The 21,502-nt window shown below is 33.5% G+C and overlaps 2 protein-coding genes across 3 annotated transcripts in view; one reads left to right on the forward strand and one right to left on the reverse strand.

Moving 5' to 3' along the window:
* The window catches only part of Fancm (FA complementation group M), a 57,577-nt gene extending 54,701 nt beyond the window's left edge, over nt 1–2,876 (forward strand). The window contains exon 23 of the mRNA XM_027929860.2: nt 602–2,876. Coding sequence (XP_027785661.2) covers nt 602–737 — 136 coding nt within the window. The 3' untranslated portion in view covers nt 738–2,876. The remainder of the gene's footprint in view (nt 1–601) is intronic.
* The window catches only part of Mis18bp1 (MIS18 binding protein 1), a 37,429-nt gene continuing 18,803 nt past the window's right edge, over nt 2,877–21,502 (reverse strand). For both annotated transcript variants that reach the window (XM_071607866.1, XM_027929827.2), the window contains exons 7-17: nt 20,775–20,862; nt 19,704–19,861; nt 19,330–19,469; nt 18,301–18,397; nt 15,062–15,917; nt 11,870–12,042; nt 11,044–11,204; nt 7,905–8,053; nt 5,475–5,562; nt 3,917–3,968; nt 2,877–3,748 (exon numbers count right to left, since the gene is read on the reverse strand). In XM_071607866.1, the coding sequence (XP_071463967.1) occupies nt 3,648–3,748; nt 3,917–3,968; nt 5,475–5,562; nt 7,905–8,053; nt 11,044–11,204; nt 11,870–12,042; nt 15,062–15,917; nt 18,301–18,397; nt 19,330–19,469; nt 19,704–19,861; nt 20,775–20,862 (2,063 nt within the window). In that variant the 3' untranslated portion in view covers nt 2,877–3,647. The remainder of the gene's footprint in view (nt 3,749–3,916; nt 3,969–5,474; nt 5,563–7,904; nt 8,054–11,043; nt 11,205–11,869; nt 12,043–15,061; nt 15,918–18,300; nt 18,398–19,329; nt 19,470–19,703; nt 19,862–20,774; nt 20,863–21,502) is intronic.

The following is a 21,502-nucleotide window of genomic DNA, read 5'->3' on the forward strand; positions in this document are numbered from 1 at the left end:
GGCACAGAAAGGTTTGTTTAGCCCATTTTGGAGATTGAAGGTTCAACAAGCACAGCAAAGGCTCTGTAGTGATTCTGTGTTACCTCATAGAGTGGATAGCAAAGGCAGGAGCACATGATTTTCTCTCCCAGGTACAGGGAGAGAAACAGGGATCCTACAATCCCTGCCAAAGGCAGTGCTGACTCCAGGAATCTAAACTTTTCCCACTAGGCCCCACCTCTTAAAGGTCCATACCATCTTCCAGAACTGCCGCCTGGAGGACCAAGTTCTCTACACATGAACCTTTTTTGGGGATGGTAGTAGTAGGAGACAGAAACCAGCACCATCAATTTGGGATCAGAGTTCCATCACATGAATTTTGGGGAGATAACAAATATTCAGTTGATTACACATATTGAAATCATTAATGCAGATGATTTTATATAAATGAAATGTTTTTGTTTTATTTAATGCTAAAGACTTTATCAGTCGCATGTGTAATGCTCAGGAAGATGTGATTTTTCTTAAATGCTATTTGGTGTTCTTTAGGTAAGGTAAGAATATTAAATTTTATAAAAACCAAAAGTTATAGTATAATGTTTTTGTCCCATTTATTTTTCAGCTCACCTCAAGAAATCTCCACCTGTGCACAAGTAACTCATCAAAAAGCTGAGGAGATCTATAGATATGTTCACTACATATTTGATATGGAAATGTTACCAAATGATCTTAAAGATAGATTGAAATCTGATACGTGATCAGAGACTACTCAAGATAGTTATTGTACTCTCACAATTCTAAATGCACTTCAGTAATCATTGCTGTGGTTTGTGCCAGTTTAAAATATGTAACAGAATATTTCCTTATCACTTATTTTGTGTACATTTTTATTTATGTAGATTATACAAATTATTTTAAAAGAAATTCTTTAATGCTTAGTAAACATTTTGACTAGATTATGAAATTAATTTCTTTATTTAATAAATCAATGTTTTGTTACAGGTAATATTGAGGAGAAAATAAAAGCTGAGTGAGATGTGTTCTGGGATTTTCCCTGCAAGATGTATTGTCATTGTTATTTCTTAGCATGAATAGTATCCATGTCTACTGCCAACTTAGTGGTCACAAACCATTATTCCTATATATGAACTATAATATTGCCAATATTTTAAATGTACTGGATCTAAACATATATATTGATAAGGTTTAAGTGGTAGGTGTCTTGTCAGATCAATGACCCAGTCACTAGGAAAGTAGAAAATTTAGATAGGGCAAGGGGATGGAGGGGAAGGGAAGGGGAATCGGGGTAGGAAAGACAGTGGAATGAGATGGACATCATTATCTTAACTACATGTATGAAGACACAAATGGTGTGGCTCTACTTTGTGTACAGACATGAAAAATTGTGTCTATACGTGTATTATGAATTGAATCACATTCTTCTGTCATATACAAGTCAAGTATATTCAACTATTACTTTTGTTGTTGAAATATATTCTAAGTGGCATAAGAGCTTGAACTTAGTATTTCTTGTGTGTGTGAAGGGGGTGGATTTCCCTAGGGATTGAACCCAGGGCTACTTTACCACTGAGCTAAATCCCCTACCCCCGTTATTTTGAGACAAGTTTTCACCAAATTCCTTAGGGAGGTTTATCTTTAATCAAAGTAGATTTATTTATATAGAATAGAAAAAAAGCGATACTTTTTCCCCCCATGTATGTGTGGTACTAGGGATTGAACTTAGGAACATTCAACCACTGAGCTACATCCCTGTCCTTTTTATTTAGAGACAGTATCTCAAACTTGGCAATTCTCCTGACTCAGCCTCCCCTCCCAAGTCCATAGGATTACAGATGTATGTCATAGTACCTGGCTGGAAAAATTTTTTTGAACAAGTTATTGAATGTATTTGGTTTTCACCCATTATGTTTGTGATGTTATTAATTTAACATGACATTGTTTTTATTTCGAATATAAATTAGACTCTTTTAAAGTCAGTCTAGAAGAACTAATAAGCAGCAGTCTCAATTGTGTCCCTTTACTATTCATCTTTTTGATTACTAATCTTATTATTTTAATCCTTGAGCCTTTTAAAGTCTTTTGCATTTTTGCTTTGTTTTCTTTAGAGTTTACTTATCTTACCTTAAACATTATTAATTTACTTTATGACCTAATAGAAATGGGACTACCAGGAACCTGGCAGGGTAGGATACCAAAAAGAAAAAAAGAAAGAAAAAGAAAAAAGATGACCAAAGTAGAAAAGGACACTGAAGGAGTTTAGACTGGACATAGGGAATATGAGCACTGAGAGTAAGACTTGTGTTCTGGGTCAAGTGTATGCCATTCCCAAATTTTTTGTTACTAGATTTGACTTAATGTTATAAAATACTTTTGTGTCATGGATTTCTTAACTTCTAATATATTACGGTAAATTTAAGCAGCAGAATGTAATATCAAATATTGGCACCTAAGTTGTAAATGGTATTTTTTTAGGGCCACTCTAAAATAAACCTTTTATATCTTTCCTTTCCTTTATTCCATCCTACATCAAATAAGAGTTGTGGGAATGGAAATAATTACAGTAGTTTAAAGAAGAAAGGTAGTCCAATCATGGTATTTTTAAGTAATCTTTTAAATTTTTTTTTTAGACGTTGATGGGCCTTTATTTTATTCATTTATTTATATGTGGTGCTGAGAATGGAACCCAGTGCCTCATGCATGCTAGGGAAGTGCTCTACCACTGAGCCACAACCCCAGCCCCCAAGTAAACTTTTTAGAAATGCTCAAGTAGAAAAACTTCTACTAAGAAACTTAATCAGCACCCTTAACAAAATGTGTATTTGTTTTCTTTCTCTGATCAGTCAATAAAACAAAAATAAAAACAACCTGGAAACAAATACTATAAAGACTAACTTTATTTGAACAGTTAGGAATGAATGTGTACTATAACCAGAAAGAAAATATTTTTATGTCAAACTTTGAAACATAATGACAGAATTACGCTAAAATGTTATTTCTAAAGAGCTGTAAGTAAAAGAAAGGATGTTTACTATGACATAATATTCATTAACTTGGCTCCTTATAATGGTGGATCTATTAACTTGTATGTCTGCAAATGAAAGCAGGTTGGTAGAATGCAGCAGCATCTGTTCTCTAGTAAAATATTTAAAAATCAATAAATTAAAGTTACATTGGTTTCATAGGGAGATCATGAGAAATGAGAGAAATGTTAAATAGTTTAAAACAATGCATAATTTAAACATTAAATCAACTTTGGTGGTGACAAATGCTGTAATTTTTCATGAATTCAGAAGTCATTAATCCAACTTCTTTCATCTCCCCACCTCCCCTTTTTAGGGTAGCAAGACTTTAAAAAGTGTTATTTGGGACATGATTTTATCAAATCATTAAAGTAAACAGACTTAGATGCTTATAAGAAACTTGACTATATTTTAATATTACAACACACAAATATATAGCTGTGTAAACAAGCTGCAGCAATGAGGAATATTCTACAGGATATTTTAATACAAACATGAAACCTTTGGGGGAAAAAATCCATATTTTCATATGAAGCTACATTATGAAAAAAATGCTTATTCACCCAATGGAGATACAAATATACTGTCTGCTTTATGATAAAAATCATTAAATCATTCTCATTTTTACTATTCAGAATCAGTATTTGAAAAATAATCATCTTTTTCTTCTTCATCTGAAGGTTCCATAGCATTAGTTAAAAGTTTTCCAATACCAGATGTGTCTAAGTCTGTAAGGAGATATTTAATAAAAAGGATTAATACATATCCAAGTAATTTTAGTGAAAATTGAAAAAGTGTAAGTAACTAACTCTCTTTGGAGCTAACAAACAACAATTTCAGGATTGTTTAAATAAATATTACCAAATAATAGATGCCTTATTTACAAAATAAATTACCTTGATTAAACAGGGTTTTTCTTGATGTTGGAGTTGAGAAATTAGTTTCAACCTATAAAAGAGTTAATACATTTATAGGTAAGTGGTACCTACTTTGATGCCTCCTCAAGCATAGACAAAATTAAGTATGCTTAATACATAGTATAACAGTTAAATCACTTGATAGTTATTTGTCAAAAGCCTAATTTTATTTTGCATTCATCCAGGGCAAAAATCACAACTTGTTCGATGTTGTTTCTCATTGTTGGCAAACATTACTATAAGAAAACATTACAAACTAATGCTACATACAATGGCTAAAGGATAGTCTATATGCTTCGAAAAGCTAATATTGAAGTATTTATTTCACTTAAATCCTTGTTAGTAAAAATATATTTTATCATAATCAAATAACTGACTATAGTAAAAAAAAAAATAAGTCCATATTTGGAAAACATTATACTATCAAAGTATTAGTTCCCCCTACCTCAAAGTCTTGGCTTAAAATGGTGGTAACATGCAAATTTTTAAGTGCATTTTCATATACAAGGTTTTTCAAAGTACTAGCCACAATTGGCACTCTTTGTGCACACATTTGAGAAGCACTGGATTGGAGAATTTAGCAAGAATCAGTTTACTGGAAAAAAAGACAAATCTTACACTTAACCATTGAGCCACATCCCCAGCCCTATTTTGTATTTTATTTAGAGACAGGGTCTCATTGAGTTGCTTAGCAGCTCACTAAGCTGCTGAGGCTGGCTTTGAACTCATGATCCTCGTAAGCCACTGGAATCACAGGTGTGTGCCACAATGCCTGGATGAGTCAAATCTTTAGACTCCCATTCATTCCATGGCTTTCTCCCCCTAAGGATGTGGGACTGTAGAAAGGGAATCTTAAGGATCACTAAGGAGTCTATCTAGTTCATTTATGGAGTTCAAATTTCTTTGGAAGAACAAGAGTCCCCAGACTGATTTTAAAGCAAGGTCCCAGTGAAATACCTACTATTTCCTGTGTATAAGTGAAGCCCAGGAACATGGATGTGATTATGTAATGCCAATATTTAGAGAGACTGAGAGAGGAATTATATTCTAGCCAGTATGCAGCATAAACATTTCAAGTTAAGTTAGGGAAGAAAAGGAGTACTTTTAGGGAATGAATGTCCTGTCCCCATAAATTATTCTGCAAGATTAGCTTTGAGGAAATTTGAGGTGAATTAGCTATTCTAAAATCTTGCTACTTATGTCTGGTTATCATTAAGTAGATGAATCTGAAAATCATCTGAAAATTATTTTAAAGCTGCATGGAAGCTGATGAAATGTCTTCTATAAAAATCATGATTTAATTAGTCTGATTATTCCCTGGTAACTGAATAGACACTCTTTTTACTCATTCTTACCTTGCTCAAATGTTTGGTCTACGAGTTTCCATCTGTAATCTTACAGTAGTTATTTAGTTATCATGGCCACATATTAGATTTTAAGTATCTGTAGGGCATGGACTATTATATAGCTATTATAATATGTCATATCTTACAGGGTTCTATAGATAAATGTTGGATAAAATAATAAAAATACTTACCCTTTTTTTCTTAACATTGCCCCAGACAATGCCACCATTACTTTTATGATTTTTTTGCATACGATAAACATACTTATCACAATCATTCCTGTTTAAATACAGAATAATTTCAAGTCAAAATTAACTATAATACTTTTAACTTCAGGCTGAAAAGTAATCGTTAAAAATCTAAAATCTATTCAATCTTAAAAAAAAGTAGATTTTCACCCGGTGTGTTGGCACACAACTGTTAATCCTAGAAGCTTGAGAAGCTGAGGCAAGGTGGATTTGCAAGTTCAAAGCCAGCTTGGCAACTTAGGGAGACCCTGTCTCAAAAAAAAAAAAAAAAAGGTTGGGAATGTGGTTCAGAGCCCCTGGGTTCAGTCCCAAGTACCAAAAAAAAAAAAAAAAAAAAAATCAGTAGTTCACTACTGAGAATGTACACCTCTTCCAATTATGTTTGGTTTTCAATCAGCTCAGCTTTTATTTCTCTATATATTTCTTGTATTCCCCATAACAATGATGAAGGTTTTGTTTTTTTCATTTCTTTTTACCTCATCTCTACTCCAGCTCATTCTCAGAAAATAGGACTGCCCTACAATTTACAGATGAAAACTGAAGCCAAACATAATGGTTGTTTTCAATTCCCTATCTCGCTTCGCATGCACAAGGCCATGGGTTCAATTCCTAGCACAACAACAACAACAAAAGTTAAGCCAACTTTTAGAGCTGGTGAAGTCAAGAGACAGTGAAGGTTTAGAAAACTCAATTTCTTAAAGTAAAAAAGTTTTTAGGAAAGAAAATCTATTGGGTATTTGCGCTATAAGAAAAAAAGAAGTCCTGTTTTATTATAAACGCAGTATAAACAGGAAATATCCTCCCCTTGAAGACCAAACAAAAACTCACAGACTTATATCAGTGTTATCCCACACAGCCTATAGATAATAGCTATTGATGTTTTAGTTTAAAAAATTTCCTTTCTCATATGAATTCATGTTGTATAAAATTGGAATCATGCTATATGTTGTTTTATTTAATTTTTAAAAACAATTATTGTCTGAACATTATTCCATGTCAACAATTTTTGAAGACATATTTTTTTTTTGGTACCAGGGATTGAACTCTGAGGTACTCAACCACTGAGCCGCACACACCCCCTTTTTTTGTATTTTATCTAGAGATAGGGTCTCACTGAGTTGCTTAGTGCCTTACTATTGCTGAGGCTGGCTTTGAACTCTCGAACCTCCTGTCTCAGCCTCCTGAGCCACTGGGATTACACGCGTGCATGATCACGCCCAGCAAGATCAGCATTTTTAATTGCCAAATGGAATAGCCCTCTTTGTGACATCAAACTATTGGTCACTCCTATTCTTTCCTGTTAATTTCATTTATATTTATATTTCAAATAGTTCTTATATACACACAGTTCAAGATTCAAGTCACACTTTCATTCATCCCTAGGTCCCATCCCTAAAGATTTTTACCTATCTCGTCAGGAGATATTTAAATAAAAGCAATTATACACATATATATGTACATAACACATTATTCACTGCATCTTGCAATTTTCAATTAATATATCTTGGGCATTTGACCATAGTAGTAATACAAAATTTCTTCATCAATTTGTATGATGACATAATATATCAGAATTCATTTTGAGATTCCCTACTGATAAACATTTGAATTCTGCCATTTTAACAATGCTACAATAAATTAGGTGTGCATTCACAATTCTAAAAACAGAATTCCTGGTTCAAAGGCCATGTATGATTTATACATATTGACAGATCCTGACAAATTGTTGCTGCAGATTCTACTTATTTATTTTTATTTTTTAGTACTAGGGATTGAATCAAGGGGAACTCTACCACCTAACTATCCTCCCAAGTCCTTTTTATTTTTTATTTTGAGACAAGATCTTGCTAAGTTGCTGGCTTGCCTCAAACTTGGGATCATCCTACCTCATCCTTCTGAGTGTCTGGGATTACAGGTGTGTGCCACAGCACCTGGAAGATTGTACTGATTTACATTTTTATTAACATATGCATGAGAAAAGCTTGTTTTCTTGCTGATTTGTAGGAAACATATTAGGGAAATTATTAGCCTTTGCCTGTGACAAATTGCAGTAAGTTCTTTTGTGAGAACTTATCTTTTCAATGTTTGCAGTAGTTAATACCAGGTGAAACGTATACAATTTTTTCATATGGCTGACTTTATCATTTGTGGCTTCTGGATTTTTGCATCACACTTAGAAAGACCTTCTTCCATACCATCGTCCTACCTTAGCTTCCTGAATGGCAGGAATTAACAGGTGTGCGTCATGCTTGGCCCATCATTCTTTAAATAATAATTCTTCCCATTACTACATCTTTGTTTCTCAACTCATGAAATATTTAAATGTTCCTCAATGATGCAGAATATTAAAATAGCACATGCAAAATTATTCACCTGTTTATAGAGATCAGCATGCCAGGAGTGACATGCTGACACTGAGGAGTTTCTGCCAGTGGAAAGATAACTGATGATGGAGTTGTTGGATTTCTGTCCATATTTGGCAGAATATCATCAGCATCTTGACTGTCCTGGAAACTTGGTAACTAGAAAACAAATATTTTCAGCAGGCACACATAAAAATAAATATTTCTTTCGTTATCATAAGATGATTTTTAGTGAACTGGTGTTTTTCTCCTCATAATTTTCCAAATTAGATAATTAAAAAGAGTAGTAGATTGATGACAGAATCACTAAAGACAAAAGAAATTGTTTGCATGTAAAATGGATTCAGTAACACCTATTTCTAAAGGCTGTGCAGACTAGAAGTATGCAAATGATTTCTGCAGTCAGATGGTAAATACTTTAGGATTTATGGCCTACACAGCTTTGTCCCACCTACTTAAAATGTGTCACTACTATGAAAGCAGATGCACATAATATGCAAACAAATCGGCACCTCTGTGAAACAGATGATAAACTGAATTTGACCAAAAGGCCCACAGCTTGCTGACTTTAGGTGTAGAAAAAACAAAATAAAAATAAAAATGAAAATGAACTGTGCTTGGCTCTTAGTAGGGACTCATGCAGTGTTAAAGATCCTTATACTGAAATTGTAGAAAAAGTAGACCTATGCCATGGAAAATGAGCTAATTCACTTTCCATTTCTATCTTTTTAATGTTGTTACTCTTGTATTTAGTCCTAAACATTTATTCAGAGCATGAAACGATGGTGGGATAACAAAGGGTACAACCTCTATTGGACCATGATATTGTGAAGGGAACACAGTAATGGCTTCAGATGGCACCCTTAAAATGTATCCTATAATTTGTATAAGCAAAAAGGAGGCAGAAATAATGTTGTAACTAGATTCTGCAAAGCACTGAGTACTAGTCTTGTTAAATTTTAGAAGATGATTTGAAAACAATATGAAGAAACTGGTAGCTGAAAAAATTACAGTTATTACATTATTCAATTCAATTGTCCATATCCACGTATTTGTACATTAATCTATATACACTTAACATTTAGGTTCTAAAATACTCTTAAACTAGCACTTCATATTTGCACTGTATTTCATTGCTTATGAAAAACATTTACTGTATATTCATTTCCAGGTTTTTGCTATACAGTTAAACCCAGAATGATTATTTGCAAAGATTTTAAGCTTCTGAATTTCTTAGGGTGAATTCTGAAGAACAGAATTTATCTTTATAGCTTTTGTAATATATTACCACAATATGCTTTCTGAATGGTATGAATCCATTAATGTATCTACTGATATATGACTATTAATATCAGACTTCCTTTTGTTAGCAGTGAACATTTTAACTAATTTTTTTAAAAAGTCTATAACACAGAAGGTATGTAGATATACACATCTATATACCTATACATATTTTATATTTATTTATTTACTTACTTATTTGCTTATTTATTTATTTATTTCTGCATTGCTGGGGACTGAACTGGGCGGCGGGGGTAGGGGGTAGATGGGGAGGTGGCGCTTTACCACTTAGCCTAGCCCCTTGTTTTTTAAAAAATTTGAGACCAGATCTCATTAAGTTTCCCAGGCTGGCCTCAAAACTTTGGATCTTCCTTCCTCAGCCTTCTGAGTTTGCTGGGATTATAGGTGTGTGCCACAGTACCTAGAAAAACAAAACAAAACAAAAATCTACTCAGCTGTTCATTACATTCATCTTTTGCATTTCTTTTTTAGTCTCTACTTCAGTAAATTTTGCTCTGATGTTTACTATTATTTTCCTATTAATTTTGGGTTTGGTTTGCTCTTATTTTTCTAGTTTCTTAAGTTATAGTGTTAGACTATTTGGTAGCTTTCTCATTTTCAATATAGGTGCTTATTGCTAATTTTCTCTGTAGTATGAATTATGCTGTATTCCATAGGTTTTGGCATGCTGTGTTTTTATTAGTTTGTTCCAAGAAATTGTTTAATTTACTTTTATATTTCCTCATTGGCCAATGGTAATTCAAGAGTATGTTTAGTTTTCATGTATAATTGCTAAGTTCCTCTTGTTGAATTCTTCAGCACCACTGGTGTAAACTCCACTGTTGGAGGGGTGTAGAGTAGTGCCAGCTCTAGCAATGCTGGCGTATTGAGTATGTATACTTAGCAGAGGCAGTCTGGGGTATGCGCTCTCAGGCCTAGTGCTGGAAATGGTATGAAAGGTAGCCAATGGGGTAGCTAGTTCTATTGGGAAGTGAAAAGGCAGGGGTGCAGTTCCAGCGGGGAAGTGCCTTGATATCTTGGGTCCTGGGGGTGTCCTATACTGCTGAGCTTAGCCACCTACTGTAACATAAGGCATTGTGCAGGCCTGCATGGTGCAGTCAATTTCACTCTGGGTCTAATTGTGTTTGTGAGACTGAAGACCTCTGTCCTAGTACGGTAGAATATCTATAGGGCCTAGGAGATGGGGATATACAGAGGCTTATGGCCCCTAGGGAAGTCTGAATTCCAACTGTGACTGTTCTCAAGATGATGTCAAGCTACAATAGTCTAGACTCTTGGAATGCAGTTTTCCATCCACCTGTTGCTCTGGTCTTCTTTGTGGAGAAGGAGAAGGTGAGCACCCAGAACCTCTTTTTGGTCATCTTGAAATCTCCTTACATTTTAAACATATATGTTTGACTATTTATTTGTTTCCTATTTGGTTTTACAATATTAAGTTTGAACCACTGAAGGACAGACTCTAGAAACTGGTGAAAATGGCATACAGATTATTTCCTATCCTACTCTTTGGTCATATCTATAAAAGCTATCCATCCTTGGGCTGAAATATTAGTAATGAACACTACCATAAATAAAAATGAAAGATATAAAATATAGTCAATATAAGAAGCTGGGTGTGGTGGCACATACTTCTAATCCCAGTGATTTGGAGGGCAGAAGCAGGAGGATCAAAGTTCAAAGCCAGCCTCAGCAACTTAGCAAGACTCTGTTCCAAAATAAAAAATAAAAGGACTGGGGATTCAGTGGTAAAGTGCCCCTGTATTCAATCCCTGGTACCCGCCCCCCCCCCCCAAAAAAGGTCAGTATAGGTTAAGAAAACAATGATTTCATACATTTGAGACTCTTACCAATACTCTTTTTTGATTTTTTAAAGGTGTTGTACTGAAAAAATCGTCATGGTCATCTTTTGGCAACTGTTCCAGAAAATCCCTCATTTGTTGTTTCCTTTTAAGAGTTCCCACTTTGGCAGTTATCTTAATATTCTGCTTTTTATCATTCTTTCTCTCACCTTAAGAGTCATCAAGACATTTTGATAAAGATTTAGTTATATATTAACTGCTTTATAGTTAACAACTTCTATTATTTTAAGTCTCTTATATAACAAATGATTCTTTCTACATTGACATCTATGCAGTATGATTAGCCTACATAAACTCATTAAACTAAGATTAGGCAAGGTGAGGTTTAAGAGATTGTTACTCTGTGAGAAAGGCTATGTCCCATACTCCTGCTGCTAAATGCCTGATTTAGTTATTTAGCTAAAATGTAAAACCTTAATGAATTATCTCTCTAAATCTTGTTATAGGATTTCTCTCGAATAAAACACCTTTTATTAGCAACCATGGACCTAAGCATGTAATCCTGGGACTATGAAAATTAAATTTATTCTCATTGTTTTCTTGTTTGTGAATCACTAGTGAGCCCTAATCAAGCAGCCTCAAATCAAATTAGATAATCAGAATAATAATTTGGGTACTGAATCTCTGTATCTAATTTACGATTTCCTAGAAAAAATTCAAAGCACAAGGCTACAAAGCTACTACTGACAAAAGTAGGTATATAGGATAACACTTTTAAAAAAATACCTGTAATAAGACTATGGATAAATATAAAATATAATTGGTGAGTGATTAGAAGTCTACACTGAGCACTAGGAAAAATTACAAAGGTTACCATTTTGGCCTTTGGGATTGGCTTGCTTTTTCTTAATCACATGTTTCTGGTGTCCTTTTCCTCGAGGATCTTCCAGGTATTTCTTCTGGCATTCCTTAGCAGTTCGAGAACCTACTGCCTTAGCCACATCTGACCAGAAACCAGGTTTGTACTTTGGTAGAGATGCAAAAGCACTGTGGAAGACCAAAACCAGTTAAACAAGAAGAAAGTCAAGGGCTAGGGATGTGGCTCAAGCGGCAGCGTGCTCGCCTGCCATTCGTGCAGCCCGGGTTCGATCCTCAGCACCACATACAAACAAAGATGTTGTGTCTGCCAAAAACTGAAAAAAATAAATATTAAAATTCTCTAAAAAAAAAAAGAAGAAAGTCAAATCAACAAAAACAATCTCCTGAAAGCACACCATTGAGTAAATGAGGTTTACTGGGCTGAAGGAATTTTATCAAAATCATTCTAGATAACTTTGGAAAAAAGATGTTATTCCCTCTGCTCAGTAGTGCTTAAAATATGAAGATGTAAGTTTACAAATCTAGTAGATACTATTTTGTTGAATTCTACTATACCTGAAATTTTTTTTCCATATTTCAACATTTTTTTTTTCAAAGTTCATCTAATCAATGATTTGGGAAAACTTTGGCATAAATGACTTCTATATACTGTTTTGTAAATCTTATTAGTGCCGACTATGCCAGAAGATAAACCTTTTTTTGTTGTTTTTGTTTTGGTGGTATTAGAGATTGAACCTGGGGTTGTTCTACTACCTAACTATATTCGCAGGCCCACCCCCCCTATAAAAATCTTATGCTTAGTTTCATTCCACTGTAATTTGAAGATCTTCGTATTTTAGAACAAAATGCCCTTTTAATTGAGGGAACCAAAATTTGAAAACAAAAAAAAAAGTAGAAACATAAGGTAATTCCTTACTCATTCTAAAAGTTCCTTTGTAAATTTGTTTAGAACCTGGTATACATATTACCTCCCACAATAAAAAGACTTTATATATTGTACTTAGGCTGACTTTTCAGGCAGAAAATACTTATTTATCTCACCAATTAGTTTTAAAATGGTGTAGGATGAGTATCCCTTATCCAAAATGTTTGGGACAGGATCAGAAGTGCTTCAGATTTTCATTGTCATTGGACTTTGGAGTATTTGTATGTAATGAGGATGGAACCCAAGTCTGAACGTGAAATCTGTTTTATAAACCACATATATACACATAAACCAAAAGTAGTAATTATTGTTTTTTTAAATATATGTATATTTTTAGTTGTAATTGGACACAATACCTTCATTTTATTTATTTATTTTTATGTGGTGCTGAGGATCTAACCCAGAGCCTTGCACATGCTAGGTAAGTGCTCTACCACTGAGCCACAACCCCAGCGCCAGTTATTATTTTTTGGAAATGTTAGGTTTTGAGCCCAGGGCTTCCTATATGCTAGGCAAGCATTCCACCACTGAGCTATATCCCTTGCCTGAAGGTAATTTTGTACAACATTTTTAGTGTGCTTGTGTTTTGACTATGATCAATCATGTAAGATTAGGTATGGAATTTCCCACTTGTAGCATTTGTCAGTACTCAGTAAGTTTTAGATTTTGGAACTTTCAGATTAGGGATGCTAGTGTTATATCAACTATATCATGTCTTTACTTCAAATACTGTTTCTCTGACAAAATTTGCAGCAGCCCTCTATCTCTGTGGTTCCACCTCTGTAGATTTGACTAAAATATTCAGGAAAAAAAAATCTGAATGTTTACAGACATGATCAGAATATTCAGGAAAAATAAAATACATCTCTACTGAACACATACACTTTTTTCTTCTCATTCTTTAATGATAACTGTTTATATAGAATTTACATTGTATTAGGTATTAGAAATAATCTAGAGATGATTTAAAATATATGGGAGGATTATAATAGGCAATATGCAAATACTATTCAATTTATTTAAGAGACTTGAACATCCACAGATTTTGGTATCCCTGAGGGGTCGTGGAACCAATCCTTATGGGCATGAGATTTTAAAGAAATAATGATAAAGAATTTAAACCTAGCTTTGGAAGAATTACATTTCCAGAAATTGAAATGGGCAGGCAAAGTGGGTAGAGGATTTGGGAAGTCTGTTTTATCAATGGAAAATAAACCTCTCAACCTTAATTGTATTAAGTCAAACCTTATAAAGTGATATCCAGGCAACATCTAAATACAAGAATTCAGGGCCAGATAGATAGATTTGAAAATCACTATATTAAAAAGAGAGTTGGAATTTGAGAGGACATAAGATCACTAAGGGGGATACCATAGCACAAAAGCAGCCTAGAATAAGAATCTGAAGAGTAAGAAGGAAAATTACCTTCTCTGTCTGAAAATAAGCAGAGGCCATGCATGGAAGTGCATACCTATAATCCAAGCAACTTGGGAGGCTGAGGCAGGAGGACTGCAAATTTGAGTCCAGCCTCAGCTGGACCTAAATTTAGTGAGACCCTATCTCAAAAATAAAAAAGGGTTGGTGATGTAGGTCAGTGGTAAAGCACCCCTGGGTTCAATCCCCAGGGATAATGAATAAGTAAATTAATGAATAAAATAAGTTAGAGGAGGACTATTGAGGAACTGGAAGAATACAATGCCATGGAAGTGCCTGAGGAAAAATATTTCAAGAAAGCAGATTTGACCAAATGTTATAAGGTTGGAAGGATTCAAAGGAAACAGAATGTTCCCGTTATCCTTCTCTCCTTTAATCAATCACTTTTTCCTTTTTTCCACTAGATCATTTCCATCAGCATACCATTATACCCTGGCTTTAGCCATCTTACAAATAAGCAGGTTAGCAACCAAATATCTTCCCTTATCTTCACACCTGCTTTTGGCCCCAAATTTTTCTATTCCCCATCATTGCCAAATTTCTTGGGTTGTCCATCTAGGTTGTCTTTATGTGTTTACCCTCCTATTCATTCTTGATTACTCAATTGTTACCTGGTTTCTGTACTACCACATTACCCAAACTGTGAAATTTCTGTAGACAAATCCAATTCTTATCATACCTGAGTTACCAGCAACAGACACAACAGATCAATCTCACTCTGTTGAAAACTCACTATTGGCATCTTAAAGTAATAATGGTTACAAGTCACTAAAGCAGCCCCTTACTGATGTATTTTATGTCTTTAACACTTTTGTAGCCACTACTTACAAATGAAGTTTCTGTGATTCCTTTTCATTCCATTCGTCATCCTGAATTAATGAAGGTAAACATTCTAAGGGATGCCTGTTAGTTTCATCGGATCCCATTCCCTCAATAATTGGAAGCTTATTCCTAACACCAGATTTCAGAAGAGTTTCTTTAGCAGAAGATCTAGCTTTCTTTTGTTTAATATGAAATTCATTTTCACCTTCCTCAGTTTCAGATTCTGAAATCACTGAGATAGTCCTTGTGGAATTTCTTGTGCTTTTTCTCAGCTGAACCATTGTTTCTTTGGTATTTCTTGTTTCTGGTTTCCTTCTAATTTCCTTTTTAATTTTACTCTCTTCACTTGACAAATTTAGTGATGACTGATGATTGTAAAAACACATAGCTTCTTGATTTTCAGTTTTCTTCAATTTTGATAGTGACCCGGCATTTTTCTTAAAGTCATAGGTGACCATTTGTTCATTTTTAGGGCTAGGCGTTTTTATTTTCTGGTTGACAGTGAGTAAATGACATTCATCACAATTTTTCTTGTTTTCACTATTATGATGCTCACTACACTCAAATGTATTTTCCAGAATCTCAGTGGATATACTCATGGGACTTACAGTTTTGTTTAAGTCTGACTTGTAAGTTTCTTCTTGATGCTTTGGCACTGCAGAATTTGTTATTGCTTTAATGGTTTCAAAGGACAGATTATACTTCATGCATCTTTGCTCTATCAATGTTTTAGTTTTCAGTGGTGTTACTAAAACATAAGCTTCCTTCTGCTTGACAGCCATGGATTTTCTTTCTTTATCTAAGAAAAACTGTTCTCTTGAGGTTAGAATATCAATGGGTACATCCGATTCTTCAGTTCTCTCTTTAATTTCACAAGACAAAAACAGAACCAAAAATCTCAAATTACGTCTAAATAAATTTTAGTATAGAAAAAAATTTTAACATAAAATATACAATATTTTTTACCAAGTTCCATTGTATATCCTACTGTCCTATTAATCTTCCTGAAGCACAGGTAAATTTAAATCATTCCTCTTTCAATTTAAGCATACCAGATTATTTATACAAACCTACCAACGACTTCTCAGTCTACTGGTACACATACGAGCTCCTCTGAGAGGCCTTCAATAAAGTTCCAGTCTTTCACTGTCCTCAAATCTGAACCATATTCTATAAGACCATTGGCTATTTCTCACATCTGCTTGGTTCTTGGCTTTAATGCTTTTCACTCTACATGTAAAGTTTCCTCACTCTTCTACAAACCAAATTAATACCTGTTTTGGTTTAATTCTCTAACCCAGTTTAATCTACAAACTTTCTTTTGAATGAAAGCTATTCTTTTAAGCTTGCAGCATACACTTAAAGTCATGCTATGTTTGAAAATGAGTCCTGCATTATAACTGCATATTAATCTTTTCTTTTAATTAGACTGGAAAAAAAACATTAATGATAAGAACTTTATTTTCATGTTCAGACATTTTTGCTATTGTTGGTACCAATGTGTATGTATACTGTAGACACTAAACAAATATTTGTTACATTAACTCTCTGGAACTAAAATATTTAGAAGATATTAAGAAAACCACTAAGGTCACTAAACCTGACTAGACATGTAAAATATGAAACAATAGTTGTGCTAGTTAAGGATGGAATTAGGAGAACATAGAACTCTAATCTTTATAGCTCTACCTCAACCCTGAAGGTAGTCAGAGACAAACCTTCACTGAATCTCTGCCAACTCCATGAATTATCATGGGAAAGTAACCAAAATTAAATAACTGAAAATTCTTTACCATATCATGTCACTAAAGAAAATATGTTGAGTGCAGTGCTCTAATGTGAAACTTGAGAAATCAGAAGCTAAACTAAGTGAAATTCGAAATTTAAATTTCCCATTATAATTATAAATACATATAAATTTCAAATCATCATACCAATCATAAAACAACAGACTACACATTTTATATGCTACTGTTTACAAGATCAACAACAAAATGAAAGACTAATACATAATACTGAATCTGTGGGCTGGGGTTGTAGCTCAGTGGTAGAGCACTTGCCTCACACGTGTAAGACACTGGGTTTGATCCTTAGCACCACGTAAAAATAAATGAATAATTAAAGATGTGGTGTCCATCTACAACTAAAAAAATTTTAAAATAATAATAATATTGAATATGGGAAGAAAAGCCTCTAAAATATAATTTGTGAAGAAGTAGTACTAATCCAAAGTAACCCAAAAAATTTCTGTAAGATTTTTCACTGGCATCATAGATCTTCAAATCATGAAGAAATTATTTCTCCTAATTCCTCATATAATTCAAGTGTTCAACTGAAAATTGGAAAATTTTGAAATTATAATTTTGAAAAAAAACATTTCTATTCAGAATATTTTAAATCATTTTATTAAATAATCTTGACAAAGATTCTGCCTATTTTGGATACTTTAACCTAATATGTATGAACTCGGCAATCTAAGCATTATTGCTTTCCTCACCACATTTATAAATGTTCTTCATTTTCATATACAGGAATAAAAAACATAAAAAGAAAAAAAATGCTATTAGGCTGATGGATTTAAATAAATGTTCAAATTTGAACTCGCTAATATTTAGAGAAAGGCTCTTTAAATTTTGATACATAAGATTTTAATTAAATCACTCTAAAAATGCATACAACACAAAACTAATTTATAGTATTCATTTAATGAAAGGATTCAGTCTTTGAACATTTCTGTAAGTGTACTTAAGATTATGTATAATTTTGTAATCTAAATAAAATTATTTAGTACCAAGACTTGAGAAGGTAGGCCTGTGCATAACGTAGTTTTTAAAGTAACTGATTATTTTATTATAAAAATCATTTCATGTAAAAAAAAATTTAAAGCCATTAAAACAGTTTATTGTTTTCTTTTCTTTTTTTTAAAATAACTTTATTTTACATTTATTTGGTGCTGAGGATCGAACCCAGTGCCTCGGGCATGCTAGGCAAGCACTCTACTACTGAGCCACAACCCCAGCCCCCAGTTTATTGTTTTCAATTAAAAAATTTTGGGGCTGGGTTGTGGCTCAGTGGTGGAGCACCTGCCTAGCACGTGCAAAGCCCTGGGTTTGATCCTTAGCATCACAAAACACTAAACAAACAAATAAAGGTACTAAAAAATTTTTTATAAGATCACGTTTAACATATTAAAAACATTTCAACAGTAACTTCTTATCATTACAAAATCATTAAAAATATATTACCTTGCTTCTGATTTTTAATTATCCTTTTATTTATCTCTTCACAATTTTTATGTTTCTTTGAAGACAATTTTTTATATTCTTTATTTCCAATCAATTCCTTCAAAAAAAGGAGATAATTTGCTTTTATTTCAACAACTACCATTTAAACAGGATTTTAAGCATTTTTTTTTTTGGGGGGGGGGGGGTACCAGGGATTGAACTCAGAGGGTGTTTAACCACTGAGCCAATCCCCAAGCCTTTTTGTTTTTTTATTTTGAGATAGGATCTCACTAAGTTGCTTAGAGCCTAGATAAGTTGCTGAGGCAGGCCTCAAACTTGAGATCCTCCTGCCTCAGCCTCCCAAGTTGCTGGGATTATATGCATGCACCTCCATACCCAGCTCTCAATTTCACTTTTCAACTAAAGACTGGGGAAAATAAATATCAAGACATTTACCTAGAGTTCCAAAGTTAATGAAAAGTTATGAGAATTATAGCAAAGTCACAATAAAAACAATATTAAAAGAGCTTTTCAAAATGGATTCAGGAGGCTTTCAAGTGAAGACTTGTACAAGAAGATTCCAACTATGACCTAGGATTGTGGATTTTGGTTGCCTTCTGACTTCAGGCAGCTAGAATGGATAATTACACTGTGCCCAGAGAGTTAAGATGCATAACCAAGTTAGTGGATTCTTATTCTATGGATATTTTTACTACATATACAGGTTTTTTTTTTTTTTTTTCTTTTTTCTCTTGGTTACATGGCCCTATTGCTAGTACCTGGTTCAACACTAAAAGCAGTTTCTTCACAAAAAAATTTGTTATTGTCTTTTAGTAGATTAACCTCTTTTGTCCAATATAAGTTCTCACTTTTCCCAGCCTTCTATGGAACACTTTTTTAAAGATCCAAATAAAGTCCCTTTTACTTTTAGTTTCTGAGGTTGGACTGACCCACAAAACTGATACTGGTACTTACAACACTTGTGTCTTTTAAACCTTTTCAAATACAACATTACCCCTCTAAACAAGCAGTGTACAGTAAATAACTTACCTGCTTAGAAAAGTAAGATCCTCCTGTATTTTGACTAGTATTATTTACTTGGTCAATTGGTGGTTTATTTTGACAATTATTATAGCCATTGTTTATTTCTGTAGGTCCTGGCAATCCACTACACTTAATATTCTTCATTTCTGTGAGTACAATAATGGACAGTTCAATAAATGATTACAGCAAAGGTAAGCTGCTTTTCTACATTAAAGAGCCTATTTTGAAAAAAAAACAAAAAACTTACTTAGGGCTATAAATTAATGTTCATACTTTTTTGATGGGGGTGGTGCATATAAGGCAGACTATTATAGTTTGGCAAAAGGATGAAACAGAAGTCTGTCAGCTACCTCTATACTAAGAGAAAAGACCAGACGTACCCAAATTATCACAATCAAGGTCATAAGTGGTGCTGGCCTTTTGGACGACATATGTTTGGTTTTCTTCTGCATCATTTTTCCTTGATTTTCGTATGTCAGAGTCAAACCCTGCAGTTTTCTGTTCTTCTCTGGCCTCTTCCCTGTTCTTTTCATTAGCCCTAAAGATAATTATATTATTTTTTTCTCTAATATTATTTCTCAAAAACAAAAAACAACAACAACAAAAAAAACTAAACCTAAAAATAAAGGAAAACCCTCAGATAAAGTTCCCCCTCCCCTAGCCAACTGTACTTTTTAATGTTACATTTTTATTTTTTCCAGATTTCCATCCCTATTCCACATATTCAACATATTGAATCAGAGGATTCATAAAAACATAACTGATTCCTACTGTATGCTCTTAATTCCTACTTAAGCTGATATTATAAGAAAACTATGGGGCAAGTCCTGTCAATTGACTGTTTTGTAAATAAAGTTCATTGAAACACAGACAGGTTAATTCATTTTCATACTACCTATGGTTACTTTTCTGCCAAGGTAGATCTTCTGGAACAGACACAACATATTCACAGAAATACTTACCATCTGGTCCCTTACAGAAAAAACTGCTATCCCTAAGTTATTTGTACTCTGATTAACTTTAAGCTCTGTATCCCCTATGGGCTCCTTAAGGACAAGAATTATTTACACTCTTTATTTTTTTCAATGCTAACTACAGTGCCTGTTAAGTAGCTGACAGTGAATAACTACTAAGAATTAATGAAAAGAAAAAAGGTATTAAACAGCATTATGTCCTTCAAAGGGTAGGTGAATGAAGAATATTTCTAGAAATATGCTGAAAGTTTTATTTCCCTTTTAGATTTATTCAACATGACAGAAATACTTACAAAGTATTATTTTTTCCTGAAACTCTTCTGAGATCAAAAAGAACTTCAAAACTGGTACCATCCCAAAAAACAAGTACATGTATGTGAAGTTCATTATATTTTACATCTAAAATGCATACATTTATTAAACGTAAATTATACTTTATTAATGTTCATTTTTTTAAAATTTAAAAGAATACTTTACCTTAATTGCTCTAGAAAATTATCAATGTATTCTTTCCAATTTTCTGGAAATCCAAACATAAATTTCCTTATGAGATAATATGGATATCCTATTTAAGGACAAATGACAACAATAATTATCCAAAAGCCTAGAATTTTAAAGAGATATCATTAATTCACTAAATCAGTCAAGAAGCATGTACTTTTGTTTATTATGTGCAGTCATTTTTAGTGAGGATTCAGCAGTTAACAAGGTAAATAAAAATCTCTGACCTCGTAGAACTGGTCTTCTAGTATATACAGTTAAGCACACCAACAAGTAAAATGTCCTGTTTGCTAGATGTTCTGCAGGGAAAGGGGATAAGGATGTTCATGGGAGAACAGCAATTTTAAAAATGGATAGTCAGGAAATACCTCACTGAAATGCTAAGCAAAAGTCCTAAAGAATTAGAGGGAATGAACCATGTAGCAATGTGGAATTAGAATGTAAGAAGGGCAGAGGAAAGTAAAAAGCCATGAGGCAAGAGGATACCTGGTCTGACTGTGAAATAATAAAATCAGTGTAGTTGCTAGGGTTGTGGCTCAGTGGAATAGAGCCTAGCATGTATGAGGCCCTGGGTTCAATCCTCAGCACCACATAAAGATAAATAAATAAAGGATTGTGTCCATCTACAACTAAAAGATAAATACATAAAAAAAAAAAAAAAAATCAGTGTAGTTCCAGTGATATGAGGGGTTAGTATTAGAAGG

This window comes from Marmota flaviventris, chromosome 2 (genome assembly GCF_047511675.1).
Source record: "Marmota flaviventris isolate mMarFla1 chromosome 2, mMarFla1.hap1, whole genome shotgun sequence".
Classification (NCBI taxonomy): domain Eukaryota; kingdom Metazoa; phylum Chordata; class Mammalia; order Rodentia; family Sciuridae; genus Marmota; species Marmota flaviventris.